This window comes from Empidonax traillii, unplaced genomic scaffold (assembly GCF_003031625.1).
Source record: "Empidonax traillii isolate 1590-97213 ecotype Southwest subspecies unplaced genomic scaffold, ASM303162v1 scaffold1313:size132312, whole genome shotgun sequence".
Lineage (NCBI taxonomy): Eukaryota > Metazoa > Chordata > Aves > Passeriformes > Tyrannidae > Empidonax > Empidonax traillii.
The window spans coordinates 42341-58600 of NW_020956506.1; the positions used below are offsets into that span (position 1 = coordinate 42341).

General features: G+C 36.3%; 1 protein-coding gene across 9 annotated transcripts in view; it reads right to left on the bottom strand.

The window, feature by feature from the left end:
* CSPP1 (centrosome and spindle pole associated protein 1) overlaps window positions 1-16260 on the bottom strand; it is a 65858-nt gene that overhangs the window by 4923 nt on the left and 44675 nt on the right. For all 9 annotated transcript variants that reach the window (XM_027906532.1, XM_027906530.1, XM_027906533.1 and 6 more), the window contains 8 exons: window positions 14447-14513; window positions 12906-13026; window positions 12074-12216; window positions 11371-11511; window positions 5940-5980; window positions 4575-4638; window positions 584-693; window positions 256-406 (listed from right to left, as the gene is read on the bottom strand). In XM_027906532.1, coding sequence (XP_027762333.1) covers window positions 256-406; window positions 584-693; window positions 4575-4638; window positions 5940-5980; window positions 11371-11511; window positions 12074-12216; window positions 12906-13026; window positions 14447-14513 — 838 coding nt within the window. The remainder of the gene's footprint in view (window positions 1-255; window positions 407-583; window positions 694-4574; window positions 4639-5939; window positions 5981-11370; window positions 11512-12073; window positions 12217-12905; window positions 13027-14446; window positions 14514-16260) is intronic.

Genomic DNA, 16260 nt, shown 5'->3' on the forward strand with positions numbered 1-16260 from the left:
GGCAGGACAAGGACAAGTGGCTGATCAGAGAGAAATTAGAGCATCTTTTCCTACTACTCTGCTCTAAACTTACTCTAAAAGAGTTGTGTTTAAGTTTGCTGGGGAACCCCTTGCAGCAGCTACGCAACTCCATAAATAATTCCTATGTTTGATCCAGTTGCTCAGTTATACTACGTGCAGTCTGTTATTATTTATTCCTTTAATTATTGTAATTAATTAGTATTCACTACATCGTCTCTACTACACAGAGCATACCCAAGTAAGAAGATTTCTGCTGGAGCTCAGTCAGTCTGTGCAGTCGTTCTTCATTCTTGCCTTTCAACTGATCAACATCAAGGCTGAGATTTGAGTGCAAGCTAAGGCTGTCAGGCTGCAGCAGCGGTGTCTGGGCTGCTGCAACATCCTCCTGCAGAAAATCCAACAATACACAATTCCTTCAGGTAAACAGCATCCTTTTTGAAAGGGCAAATAGCTGCACATGTACCCTCTCTGGATCTATAACACCACAGGAACCACAGGAACTGTCTGACATTAGATCTGTGGCCCACCTTCATATTTAAGCCAATCCAGTTATCATACATACAGCATACTCCAAAGCTTTCTGCTTCATTCGTCTCCTCTCCCTTGCAGAAGATGGAAGTTGTGGTAATAAATTAACTTCTTCTAAGGCAGGAAATGTTTCCCCATTAGCACCTGGAAAAACAGGTGGAATCATTTTCAAAGAAATCAAAATACCACACAGTGCTCAAACCTGCTTATGTTTTGAAATGAGCTGATACACTGTACTTGATTTCATCACAGGAATCAAGGGACGGATTCATTAGGACATCCTGGACAATGCCAGTGATAACTCAGATTCATACAAAAGAAAAAGGCCCTACAATGGCAGAAAGGGATAAACTACAAGCAAAGGCCAGAAATACACCTGGAACAGGGGATCCAGAGAAGCTGTGGACTCCCCATCCTTGGAAGTGTCAAAGGCCAGGTTGGATGAGGCTCTGAGCAACCTGGTCTCGTGGAAGGTGTCCCTGTCCATGGCACAGAGGTTGGAACAAGACGACCTTTAAGGTCCCTTCCAACCCAGACCCTTCTGTGATTCTATGATATCTATCAAGATACCTCTTACATAGAGGACAAGGCATTTCACATCCTGCAAATCTACCACCCACCTCTCTCCACCAAATCTTTTTTATACCTAGACCTTTAAAGAAAAATGAGCATTCAAACAAGTGTAATATCTCTGCTTGAAACAGAGAACACTAGGCAAATCAGAGTCATAAAAAGATACAATCATGTAATAAATTATGTATGTAAATATGTTAAATGGAATATATAATAACAGTACACAAAATGATAATGTTACATAGAATATGATAATACAAAATCTTTGCATTAATCACACAGCCTTGGTCATATCTCAGCCATTTCATGTAATAAACTCTAAGAATCTGTTCATAGAAAAATAAATAATTTTTCTGATCCTACCTGTATCAAATTACAGTGGAGGGAGTTTAATCTATTTTTATAATATAAATGAACCCTAAGGTGATCTCTCTGTTTCACACTTGTTTTGTCTATTTCCCCTTCTTTTGCTGATTCTGGAAACTATTTCAAATACAAACTACTTCAAAATAGGTACTTTTATTTTCTCCAGGACCAGTAGCCACTGCCTGGGGGCTGGTTTATGGCTTTGCTGCTGCTTGCTGCCAACAGTGGGCTCTAATTCCTAGTTCAGGCCCTCTAGCACCATCAAGGACTGAGGCTCCCAGGAAAAGGAAGGACTCTGCTCAACAAAACCAGTATGGAATCCACTACACCAACTGCTCTTTGTAACAACAAAGTCACCTTTTGGAAAGGTCCTTAGTCTAGTATGACACATTAAGTAAAAGAATTAAGAAAATAGATGTGTGTAAATTCTAAAAGTAACAATTAAACAATTATTTTGGTTGAAAAATGAAATACATAGGTTTGAAAAACATTTTATTGATATGAAACAAGTTCAGAGAAACAAAGAGATATTAAAAAATTCTTTTGTATTACCAGTCGGTTTTTCTCTGAAAACAAAAATTTTAGTTTCCTCTCCTCTTTTCCCTTCCCAGTTTCACCAAAGGTACTCGTGCTCCTACCACAAATGTTTCAATGAAAAAAAACAAAGCGTAATTTTGAAATGGTATATGGCTAACAATCCACACATCAGAATTCCAGCTACAAGACCAGTTGAACTTCACTATATTCAAAATAGTGCTGTTACTCAAAATATAAAAAGTGGTTTAATCACGTGAATTTATGACAACAGAAACAAAGTACAAGATAAAGTAGAATTTGTACCATTAATGTGTCATTCGTGTAAGATACCACCTGTTCCTGTAAACATCTCTCATTCAGACACTGTTGCACAGAGATGCTTTCAAATCACTGCATTAACACTAATGAATTCTAGGGTTTCCAGTGAGGCAAAAAAGGAGAAAAAGAAAATGAGGAACCTCTTTGTTCCTAACTGCCTCAAATTTCTGAGCCCTGGGAGATAAATTCATTTGTAATGGTGACAAAATAGATGTAAAAAGTGAGTTGGATTTTAAACCCATGTAAAAAAAAAAAAATTGACCAAAACAAAGGGTATTGTTACATTCCTCTTAGGAAATGAAAATCATTGTTAAAATATATCCCAGGTATTTCACAAAAGACCCTCAGACAATGTGAGCAGCACAATTCACAGTAAAGGCAGTCCACAGATAATGGCATCACGGATAGAAGTCACCAGATTCACATCCAGAATTTTAATTTATGAGGCCCAAACAATGCAAAGGATAACAAAGGTTTAGTTAGTGCCTCAGTATCAAAAAACTGAGCTCAGTATCGGAAAACATGGTTTTCACCACAGTCATAAATGATCTGGGAATAAAAGGGAAAAGAAAAGGGGGGATATATAATATCATAGGTTAACTCCATCACCTCACTGAGCTGCAAGTACCAGTTGGATGGGGAGCAAAAGAAAAAGGGTGAGAGGACTACAAGAATCATGAACCTTGTGAAAGTGGTGAATAAAACCAAGAGCACCTCATTATAGAGGTGGCAGATTCAGAGCAGATGAAAGGAGATAGTGTGGATGTTTATCCACACAATATTGCTAACGGTAAACAATTAGCAGGATTTCAAAAATGTTCGTTCCCAGTCATGAAAGGCAACCTATTAAACCCAGCTTTGCAAGACTTATTAAATGCAATTACACAGCATTTGGCTTGGGAAGCCTCCGAGCCACAAGTCATGGGGAGCTGGAAGAGCATGGGCACATCTACCCTCTGTCCCGTATTCCTCTCCATGAGCATATCCTGGCTACTGTTAGAGACAGGATGTTTGGCCACATTCTAGACTGATGGGCTCTCCTAAAGCATCCTTTCACCATTTGGGCTGTACTCTTCCTAACCTGAAAAAGAAGGCATTGCAGACTACAGAGAGTGCCAAATGCATTGAACAAGGCTGAAACTTCATCCTGTGCCACTCCCAAGGCCAAGTTCTATCCTCTACGCCAGGTCTTGCATGCTAACAGAATAAGCTTGAATACATTTCAAATAAAAAATTCTGCTTTTAACCAGAGCCAGAGATAATAATCATCAGTTTATCATCTACTTTCATTAAAAAGCAGAACTCAACTGCATCTCCCCTACAGCAAAGCATAAAAAGCTTGTAATATGATTTTCTACAGATGAATGAAAGAAATTTCAAGATACTGTAATGCCTGCTAATGGAAAATAATGTGTAGAGGCCTGAGTTGACTGGGTTTTCTAGCCTAACTATTTCTAGTGAATGGAAATAAAACAGTACTTTCACATATATGCAGACGAAGGTTGAATAAGGAGATGTAAGAAAATATGAGGCAGTCCTTTATAAAAAAATCTTAAAACTGAAAATATCTACTTCAGACAATGAAAAAGTGACAGTATTTAAAAGTATGATGTTTCAAGTGAAATGAAATAATATGTGACCAGCAGAAAAGTGACTGATTTAGAAAGAATCACTATTACACTCATGTAATCATAATTAAAATTGAGTGTGCTTGTAAATCAAAAGAATAACCATGAAAATAATCACCGAGACTTCTGTATTTCACTGTGGACAGCTTGCAGTTGTAAACTGTGTTTGCCAATAAAGTACTTTATTTGCCGTAGAACAACAAAAAAGCATTATATTTTCTACCATTGTAATATATTTGCTAAACAAATATTAGCTTTTCCTTACCCAAAGTTGGGAAGATGTCAAAAAAAGCTCCTAGACAAGACTAGTAGCCCAGACAAGGTTCGAAGAGCAGAGGAAGATGCTTTCTCATAAAAGGATGTGAAGTGGTATAAGGCAGCATCATTAATTTTAGGGGTGATCCACACAAATTTATTGCGGTACAATTTCATAACTATTTACATTTTAATTTGGAGGCATAATTTTCTAATACTTTAAACCAATCCCCATACCTACAACCATTGTAACTTTTAAAGCGGTAATAATCATTTTAGAGACACAGAATTGGATTAAATACCATGTTTGTACACTCACAAAATGGTTAAGGAGAGGTATAAACTCACCGATAAAAGCGCTATCCGATTCCAACAGTGAATTCTTCAAGAATTCATCAGATTCATTCCTGAACTACAGAAGCGAAACAGAAGAAACGGAAATTCAGAGGCCTCAATATATTTCTGGAGCCAAATCATAATTAATGTAAATTAATTGCCAATTTTACTTCTACAAAGTGAAGAGCAGCTCCACAGTGTTACATTCTACTATACTTTGCTTTATGTTTCTATAAACCCAATACATTTTTTAATAACTCATATTCCCTTTAAGCACTAGGGTCTTTTTGTTACTTTTCTGTAGTAATGCCATTTGCTGAAATTGCCCACACATGGCAGCTGTTGTGGTGATTTGTGCAACACAGACACTTCCACTGAGAAATGGATCCTTCTCTCTCTATCTGAGTTTCAGAACAGTCAGTGCTAGAGGGGAGCTTTGCACTTTAGGTTTGTATGAAGTATTGATCAAATGAAGAATGATTCCTTATGTTTTCTTATCCCACCACATACAAGCTTTGACATCAAAGCATTAAAATAACAAATTTCTCCATCGTAATAGCAAGCACTAAGACCAATACTCCCAGTTTACTCCAAAGATGCAACCATTTGTTACAGAAATTCTACTGTGGAATAATTTATGTTGAAAACCACTCTAAAAATCAAAGCAGTAGAAACCATCAGAGGAAATAGAACAAGAGAAAACAAATCTTTTACTGCAAAGCATTGCTCTGAATGAGAATTTCAGGCAATAATTTACAACTATAAAGTGCATTAAGATGATTATTTTTTAAAATAAAAAACTGTTTCATTTCTGCATTTAGTTACAGTATACCCTCAAGGTTAATGTCTCTGCTCTTGCACAGTCTCCTACTTTGCATGGTTTCACATTACGATGGAACACAATTGAACTCTGTTATTCTATAGTTTGGGTTAGTACAAAATTCCAATTTGATAGATTTTATTTTGCTCTTTTCACCAAGTCAGAGCATAAACATTCCATCTGAGACAACAGACTTTATTCTTGACTCCCAAGTCCATCCCATAAACCATCCAAATTTGGAGCAGCTGCTTCTGGTTTGTCTTTTTCTACTAATTCTTCCCTCAAGCAGCAGTTGAACATTATATGAATATAAAATACATACCAATGAATATAAAAGGAAGGGAATTAAAGAACCAGGTTATCTCTATACACAAACATAAGCAACTTGTATGTCAAGTTTAAAAGAGGCTGTTACTCATTGTATGGACAAGCAAGTGAAGTAAGTAAGCTTGCTGCACTGTTATTTAAGTGTAATTCTCCTCTCCAAATCAGTGAAAGACACAATATTTCTCACACTTGAAAAAAGCAATATAATACAAATCCTGTTTTATACTTACCAGTCCCATGGTTTGTGGGTAGCTGTCAGAAGGAGAATCATCTTGATCAACAAAAGCAACATAGACAAGAGACAAAATGACAGTGTTGACATAAAGTCAGTTAAATAACAAAACATACTGAAAGTTCTATCAGTACACAATTACAAAAATTAAGACCAGTATGCATCATATCTTTAAATTTACACACATTGTAATGAACGAACAAATTTTCAAAACATTGGAATGCCACGTTTATTCCAGTTTCCTTACATAAATTTAAGTAGAATCAGAGAAATCAAACAGAAATCTGTAGTGTATTGTTTCTGAAAATGATGAGCATGTGCAAGCCCCTAGGGTTGGATTCATCAGTCACATTCATTTCACACTAGAACCACACTGTTCACTACTAATAAAAATCAACTGGTTTCCATCTTACTCAAAACCTTACTTGTTGTCCAGAAAAAGGAAACAGCTACTTCTGTGGCTACTGAAAACCATTTTTTTTTTTAAAGATATAATCACATTTCACTAAATGCTAAAAGTTCTCTATACTGCAACAGTCAGAACTACTTCTGAGGTATGTTTACAATAATATGGTAAACACTTGTTATAGAAAGGTCATGTCCAAGTATTGACTGAATAAGTAAAAAACCATCAATTTGTGGGAAAGCAGCACAGATTAAATCATCAAAGCAACACGTGGAGGCACAAAAGTTTGCTGCATGAATACTTAGTTTCTCTCTCTTCTCTCTAACGTTTCACTTGTTGATGCCTTAAGATCTTTATTGTTTGAATTACTGCATCTTCAACAAAATCCAGCCACACAGCTAGAGAGAAATGGGGTTTTTGTCCAGTGTTCTGCACACTGCTGAATCCTAATGCAAATGCAATGCAGTACTCATAAAACCCAACAGGTTAAGTAACTGCAGATGAAAAAGCAGATGAAAAAGCATTTAGACAGAAATCTATTTTCCAAAGTGTAGCAAATAACTCCAGGTTGATGGCCTTCTTACTATAATGAAGATTATCCTCCCTTTCCTAGCATGCATATTTTGGTTTTCCTGCCATCATCCTCACATACTAAATTTTATGTGTCACATTTTTTTTCTGACACGAAACACACTTGTGAATTAAAAAAAAAGAACAGAAGTTAATGGTATTCAGCATCTCAGTGGCTGCTAATGCTAAACTGCAGTACTTTAAGCTCCATCTGAACTTCTGAGCTAGGACACAAAAGATCCCAAAAATAGAGAGAAATCTTTAAATTTATCATTTTTTGTTTGAACTAGATATGAACCAAGAAGAAATACAAACCAATTCTGTATCAAATTTCAAAAATTAGAGAGCCAAAAAAGAATTATTTTCTTCCACAATTAGGGATCATCCAAGCCATATAATTCCTGTCACCAATTTGTTTTTTGCCATTATTTTTAGCAGTTTATCATAGGCTAGAGACTGCAAGTCATGAGTCTCATTTACATGCAGTGAAGCTAAATATTACACAGCTTGGTAGTTAAGATTCATGGATACTCAAAAAATATTTATTCTATATTCCAGACATCCGCTTGCCAGGAATAAGCATGTTTGTACAGATAAACAGTTGTACTTATATCAACAGAACTCAAGACTAATGATCTTCTCCCCTAGGTGGGACATCTCGACAATCAAATTGACTAGCAAGGAGGATGATGTGTCACAATCAACTCTGTTAATGAAATCAGTTCTCTTGGCTTCTGTCAGGGTGTATTAATGAGAGCAGGGACTGCAGAAAGCCCCAGGAGTGAATGAACACTCAGCACGCTGAGCACACCACTCCTGCAGCTTTCAAGGGTGGTTGAACTAGACAGAGATCACTGCAGAGGGAAGTATTTGTGTAAGGATAAAAACCTCAATTCTGGAGAGCACAGAGAATCATTATGAAATTTAATGTATCATTAAATTATATCATTAGGTCATTGTAAAAGTGGCCTAATGCATGCTGGCAATGCAAAGAAGCAAAACTGAAGTTACTTTTCCTTATTTAGTGTAAGTTTTCAAATAAAAAAATGTAATAATGTTTTATTAATTTCTAATTTTAAAATTATTTTAATTAATTTATTTGCATTTTTAATTTTTTACTATTTTTATTCTATTTTTTTTAATAAGATAGCTTTGGGGCTTTTCATCTCTGTCTAGCAAACTTATTCAGTGTGTAGCTGAGCTTCTGTCCAGCATCACAAACCAGAGCACACGGGCTATCAGTCCATTCCCAATATAATTCTCTAGTCATGCAGGGCCCAGCACTGCAGTGCAACAACATCAAAGCTGCTCCTCTGCCTTTCCCTCCTATCCCCTGAAATAACAGATGTCCAGAAATCTGCAAAAAGCTGTCTGATTTATAGGGATACATCTATCATTTAAAACCGAGGACATTTAAAATCACTAGTTTCTCAGGTTATAGTTCCACTAATAGTCCACATATTTCTCCTTTATGTAAAGAGAAAAAAAAAAAATAACATATCAGAGGGGAAACTTTATAAAAAGCATGTAAGGTAAAGAACACTTACACAGTGTGGGAAAACAGGTACACCTTTGCCACTACAGCCCATAATGTAACAACATTTCACCCACAGTACAAAAGTACACACTGCTCTAACTCACCTTCCTTAAATCAGACAATAAAACCACTCATCTATTTTCAGTGAGGGGATGACGAACTTTCCTCTGAGGAAAATATATCGTAAATAGAGGAACACCTAGCAACTAGTTCTCTTGCTCAGTGACAGACTATAAAGTTAAATGATGTTGTAAAGTGATGAGAGAGAGAGAGAGAGAGAGAGAGAGAGAGAGAGAGAGAGAGAGAAAGCTGTTCAAGGATCCTCTAGAAGGATTGGTAGAAAACCATTTTAAAAAAATCAGCTGCTTGTCTAGCAACTAATCCAAGTTGTCCAAGGAAAGGGCTCTTCAGTGTGTTGTCATGTAAGTCTGCTGTATCCATTTAGCATTAGCAGATGTCTAGAATGACTGCATGTCCTCAAAATAATTGAAAAAGGCAAATTTTTTTTCTAGATAATAGAGGTTCCTCCTCAGACAACAATAAATGAAAACTTTCTCTGACTGGACTATTAAAAAATATTCTTATGGCGGAAAACCAGAACCAAGCCCCAGAGAAATCTCGGTTGAAGCTAGTGAATTATTTTTCACCATTTCAATCAATCTCATAGAGAGGAAGACTGAAGACAACCCTATACACTCCATTTAGACATTAAATTATATTCACAACCATGTAATTAACACAGAAAGTGGTACAAATATGCTTATTTGCAACTGTGATGTTCTATTATCCCTAAGCAATATTGGACACATTTGTTTGAACACCAGCACATCTGTCCAAGACAGAACAGGAATCATCTTTAATGTTCAGTAGGATACTGAACACCCTGCAAGTAACTCACCCTGGTAACCAACTCACCCTGGTAATACCCTGGTAACCAGTTTTGTTGATCTTACTCACATGTGGATCTAGTAACAGCTAACAGGAACAAGCCTCAGAGCACAACCAGAGACCAGAAGACACAGCCCATTTTTTTAAAGCAGTATGGAAAGGTATCACTATTTTCCTTCCATATGTGTTTGTGTTGTTTTGTTTTTTTATAATGTCCAACTTTCACCTCATCTCTAAAAAAGTCTAAGGAGCAGTTGTATGGGTGACTGAGGCAAGGCGAGGACTGCAATGGTGGCCACTGTGAGAAGATGCCATGGATGACTCTGTGCCAGGCTCAGCTGGTGCCATAACAGACCTGCAGCTGAGCCCATCAGTCAAGCTTGTAGTGCCTCTGAAAACATATTTAAGAAAGAGTAAAGCAAAGCACAGCAGTTAGGAGTGAGGACAAACACATGAAAAGCAGACACAAAGGCCAGAGAAGAAGGAGGGGAAAGAGATTCTCCAGGTGCCAGAGCAGAGATTCCCCTGCAGCTCCTGAAGAGATCATGGTGGAACAGATAGAAAGGTGCAAGAAGATAGAAGCAGAAGAGAGAAACCACTGTGTACTGACCATATTTCCCCCTGCCTCAGCCTGACACCACTCATTGCATCATCAAAGGGACTGAACATAACCTGTGGTGGTACCAAGGAAGGAGAGTAGGGGCACAGAGTGAAGGAGCAAAGCTGGGCATGGGGAAGGGGGGAGAAAAGGCGTGGGTTTGGTGTTGGTCTTTTTGTTTCCCACTACTCAAAGTAAGTAATTAAATATTTAAGTTTAGAATAATTAAGTTAATTTTCCCCAAGTCAGGTCTGTTTTGCCCACAAGAGCAGCCGGTAATCAACCTTCCCACGTACAGCTTGGCCTGCAAGCTTTTTTCTTCCTGTTTCCCCTACTACCCTACCAAGGGGCAAGAGTGAGGGGATGTAAGCAGGAGCACAGCTGGGTGGGACTTTGGCTGCTAGCAAAGGCTAAGCCACTACAGAAATAAAGTTACTCTCTCTTCAAAAATTTAGCTAGGCCACTCTGAATTACAGAGGCAAACACTTTTCTGAGAGATCTGTAGCTTGCACTCAAAACTGAGTTCATTTGTATAGTTTGGAAAGGCTGGAGCAACTCTCATTATATTTTTAAATATTCAAAATAACTGGACATATTGGTCTTTCATAACTGTTTGCAAAAGGTATCTAAATGAACCTTACATTTGAAATTAAGTGGAGCATGCAAAAAAGGGGCATTACATTTACATTTTGCTCCTTCTGCAATACGCAGCCAAAACATATTACCATGTTAGGATATTAATATTTTACTATCTTAGGAACATCTCTGTTAAGCAATACAAGCAACATTTTCCTTCTGGAGACTCAAAGTATTTAAGATATCTCACATGCGGTTTATAAAGTAAAGCTTGTTTATGGATAAAGGTTGCTGAAACTTTGAAATATTCAAGCCAAGATTATGGAAATAAAATAAATTTAATCCATTAAAAGGAGAGCAAAGTGAAGATATGCCAGATGCATTTTAATCAATTCACAGCTCAAAGCCATTGACTTTCTCAGGGAGAACTCAAGAACTGCTTCAAGGAACTTATCTGCTAACACTTTTATCACAGATCTGCTGAAGAGTTACCCTGCTCTGTATTTTTTCTTTAAAAAACAGTAACAAAACTACTTCTCTCTTGCATTTTTCTGAAGTATGAGGCATGAGCTAAATTACTTTCATGAGGGAACCAAAGAGAAACAGTCGCAATAACTAAAAAAAAAAAAAAAAACCAAACCAAATACAAACCCACAAAATCTCCCACAAACACTCCATTTCTTTATGCTTGCATTATGGTAGAATTTCAGCATTCTGGTATTCTACTGTTTTCTACTGCAGTGCTGACAGTGAACTTGAAAGAAGCAAAACTAGACCTCATGGTTTTTAATTCTTATCAAATTCAAACCACAATTTCAGGGATTTTTGTTGATCTCAGACCATTCATTCCTTACCTCCTGTTTCTCTCCTCATTCTCATCCTGTCAAGTTTCTTCTGCTGCTCCCTCAACAGTGCCCGCTGTTGAATCTCTAGAGTCTGGTCATCTTTTGGAGGATCAGGATACATGTGCCTCAAGCCAATACGTGTTTCAGAATCTATGGCAAAGATAGGAAATTGACATTTTTTTCCCTAAATCAACATTTCTGAAAAGCATTTTTGAAGAAGTAGCTACAAAGTCATCCAAAAAAATCACATTAAAAATAATGGTTACTGTGGCCAAGAGGATGAGGCACTTAGGAATGATTTCAAAATTTTACTATATTAAAAATACATATTTTCTGGTAAAGGAGAAACAGAAAGTTATAGAGAATCATGATTTGTTGGTGGGTAAAAAAATCTAATTCAGTCTACTCTCAGTAACACCATAATATCAAAAGCATAGGAAGTTTAAGCAGCAAGGACTAGAAGACAGGTGAGTGCTCCAAGTGATAATGCTGGACGATAACATTAGGGATGCTGTGAATTCCATGTACTTGTAGAAACAACCACACAGAGATACACATACAGAAGGTCATCGACTGAGTGTGCTGTATGAGCAGTAGCTGTGAAGAGCCTGATTTTTATTTTCGTCTTTAAATACAGGGTGGAACGGAAGATGGAGGAAAAGAACAGATGTTTCACTACCCTTCTTCATCAGTAACAAGAAGGTCTACCTGCCTTTGTATTTAAGTTCATTAAATTCCCAGATATTCTGTATATTGACAGGATCTTGTGTCTTCTTTAATGAATGTCGCCTTACTGGAGCCTGCAGGCGAAGCCTGGCCTTCTCAAATATATCCTTTGGATTCTTGTCTCTCCTCCTCCTTGAAAAGTTTGTAAAACAAGCAGAGGGTGGTATTAATGAGTTCGATGGAAATATTGATAAAATTTGGATCTTTTATCCTTAATAAACCTATCTAAACAGGAAAATAAATCTGAAAGTTGTTACAGAAAGGGATAACCTACTTAAAATTTTAAAAAAATCCCTCATACTTTATGGAATAGGACTAAGACTGGTGATCAGGTGAGTCTTTTTCAACTAATTGGTGTGATTAACTAATCCATTTTGGAAACAAAACAAATTTATTAAATAAACAGGGTATGACTTTTCAATAATTAAGCAAGTACTTTCATAGCAGTATGGCATTCAAAAAACATATTCAACAGCAGTAGTTCTACAGGCACATTTGTGCATTTTACAGGCACAAATTATGCCCTAGGAAAAGAGGTAATGAGATAAAATTTTGCCTTACACACCCTCTTTCTGAGGCAGAGCATTGCAACACCCAATCTTACAATAAACCATTCTTACAATAAACTTGAGCAAGATTCTTGGGAAAAAAAAACCATACACATTAGGAAAAAATGAAGATAGTTTTATATAAATATTCTATTTTTATATTTTCATTTCACTCATTTATACTGGCCAACTAATACTAGCTAATAATACACAGTAGCTCTAAGTTCCTGTGCAAAATCTAACTTTTAAAACTGAAGATGAAATTCTTACCGTGTAATTGGTACATCACCATCAGTGGCCACATTTAGCAGCTGTTCCTGCAGTCGCCTTTCTTCACTACGAAGCTGTTTCCTCATCTCTGATAATTCATTTATCACGTTCTTTCTTTCCTCTGGAATTTAACACAAATAATTCAAATAAAGAGCGCCACAGCCACTTTTCTGCCTACTTCATAAACATAAGGTAAAAAAAAGGAGAAAACAGAGATAATGAAATGTTAATTAAAACAAAGACTGTACAAATACAAGGATCGCAACATTTTATACACTAAAATTAGGTCAGAGCTTGTATTTTGAGACAGCACAAGGACCAGATCCCTTGAATAGCAGAAAGCATCCAAACATCACTAGAAACGTTTCACTGTATTTAAAAAAGGAAAAGCTATGAAATAGCAGCAAGAGGGCATTGCCTGTAAAAAGCCTTACTTTAAAATAAGCAAACCTACACAGTCCTCAGAGGTCCAGAGGCAGATGACAGGAACTGAGGTGGTATGTGCAAGCACACAACCTCATTTCTGTTTCCTGTCTCAAAAGTGGGATATATGTCTGTACAGTGCAGACTGTCTTAAGTGGTCAAGAGTTCTGACTTCAATTTCAAAGTTTTTAGTATGTGCTTATGCTGACTTTTTAGATCTACTTTGGGTCTAAGCTGTTTTTTTTTGTGGTCAGGACAGCATTCCTGCACAAGTTAAACCAGTTTAATAAATTCCTCATTTTCCAAATAACATGCTTAGTAATTTGATATTTTACTGATTTTTAGTTCTGTGCCCAGAACCTAGCAGGGAAGCAAGTTTTACCAGTTTAAATCCTCAAACGTGAGACTTAATTTATATGTCTTTATTTCTCTTATAAAAGACAGTGTGAGTCAATCAATTTCCAACGGCCACATTAAGAACCACTCTCCCATCTAGTGGAAAAGCCACAACAGGACAGTGTTGTGCTGTTACATTCCATATGCAGTGGTGTTACTGCTTCATTCCACATGTTGTTTCTTATATACTTGTAAAAAAAGAGTCAGAAGGAAAATTACTGCTTTCCACCCATATATTGCAAAGATAACTAGCATATAAAAAGCAAAGGAGATCCTCCCAGCATAGATGAATTTTAAAACCACCTGTGAAAGCTAAGAGGAACAAGCAGAGTAGATTAGGCAGATAAAAAATATAAGCAGAATTTAAAAGTTACAACTGCAATTGTTGGTTTAATTAGCAAAACTCTAATATTTTGCAAAATTCTGGTCACAGTTAACGACTGTTCTGACAGAGATCCAGCACTTCCTGTGAAGACTATTCCATTATCAGACTTTTACAAAAAAACATTTCCTGATGAAGACACATAATAAATGCATTTTTATTTTGCATTAAAACTTCAGACATACCATACCAATACACTGATATTATTAAGACAGAGAAAACACCCACATATAAATGTGAACTTTAAAAGACTATTCCTCTGCAGGAAAGAAAGGGAACTGTAACTGAGAACAATTTTGTTGTAACAGAAAGTGAGTTTGCAATAAAGACAGATACCCACCTAATGAACGCAACTGATTTCTTCGAGCAGGGACAGGTGGAGAAGGAACTCTTGGCTGTGCAGGCTCCTAGGGATCATAATGAATATGAAATGTTAATATGTGAAAGGAAAAAAATATAGTCCATTCTATTTTCCTATTTTACGTTCAATTTACATTAACAATTGGAAGACAGAATAATAACCTTACAGGTTGTTTAAGGTTTTTTTAAATCTGATGTTTAAATGTATAATCCAAATTCCTATACTTGGATAGTATTTATAGCCACTATAAACTTATATATTACTGTAATGCACTATTCAGAGATCCAGACAAACCTATACCAAGTTCTGCTAAGTCAGAACCAAACAGACCTTCCTCCAGAGTATTCTTCACATTTAGGGAAAGCAATGGTTTTGATAAGGTTTAAAGGTTAACATAAAATATTCTCTGAAACTGCACTGTAAGGTATTTAGCTGAGTTTATATGAACAGTTTGTAAAAAAAACACAAAAACCACTTTCTCAGTAAAAAGACAGAAGTTTAGACTGAGATTCAAGTATCATAACCTATTATTTAATCTACTCTTTATAGGAGAAATTTACCTAAAAAACAAAAAAGTATTGTCCCAGGGATTAACAAAGGAAAGAAATGAGAGGTCTCAGGACCACTCCTGTAACTCATTTTTGATGCACAGAACAAAGCAAAGCATAATAGGAGTTATAATCTTCTTGTACTTTCAAAAACAAAGATGATACAAGAATGTCTGTAGCTACGAATCAACATTAAACTTCATGCCTGAGCTAAGTTCTTCTCTGAGTGAACATGATGAGCTGCTAGAAAATATGTAATCTTTCTTATCCTAAATCTTGAGATCATTGGACAGTGTTTATCCCCTCCAAAATGAGGTACTCATCCCTACAGAATATGCAAACGCAGAAAAAAAAATTCAAACAGCGCATGACCAAAAAATTTCTTCAATACTTGGAAGCAAATTTAAATTTCAGAGCTACAAGACTGATCAATGTAAAGTTATCTGTAAGTCTGCCGTTATCTGCGGCATTCCAGTAAGAACTAGCAAGCATTAAAAACTTGGTAGGATTTCATACGCTGTACGATCTTAAATAAACCAGTACAAGTTTGCTACAATAATCATACTTGTGAATGGTAAGATACACAGCTCTCAGCAGAGGGAATCCTTTCTTCTTTTCTTACTGATTTGTTCTGAAATGTGGGAATGACGGGAGAAGGTCGCCGTGAAAACTGCAAGGAGGAAAGTAAGGCTGAAACTACGTTCCTATAGCTTCTGAATAAAGTATTATTTTGGACAAGAGGAGTCTTGTTAGTATTTTTCATTTGACAGAAAAATGCTCTTAAATGCATAAAATTATTTCAAAAATTATTTCATGTGATTTTGTTTCCTACCTAGAGTAGTTTTAATCCTTTTTTTTTTCTATGCCATAGGGACTTTTTCATTCATGTTTAAGTTGCATATATTTTTTTGCTCTTGATACTTCCATTATATCTGTCCACTTTGGAGAATTGACAGAAATTTTGTAGAAATTTTATAAGAGAAAGAGTTTTATAATTTACTTTGATTTTGTCCATCAAAATTCGATGTGATGGACTTTTTATACCACTCAGGTCAAAAGAAAATAATTAGATTATCAAGAACACCATTGTTCAAGATGAACAGTCCTACCAGTCCTCTACACTGTATAACTAATTTTATTTGTATTTGCACCTCTGCAAATGCAGATCACAGTGCTTCACTGAGGATATAAAAATCAACTATAAAGTGCAGCTTGCTCTTATTAACCTTGTTTTTACTATTGTTT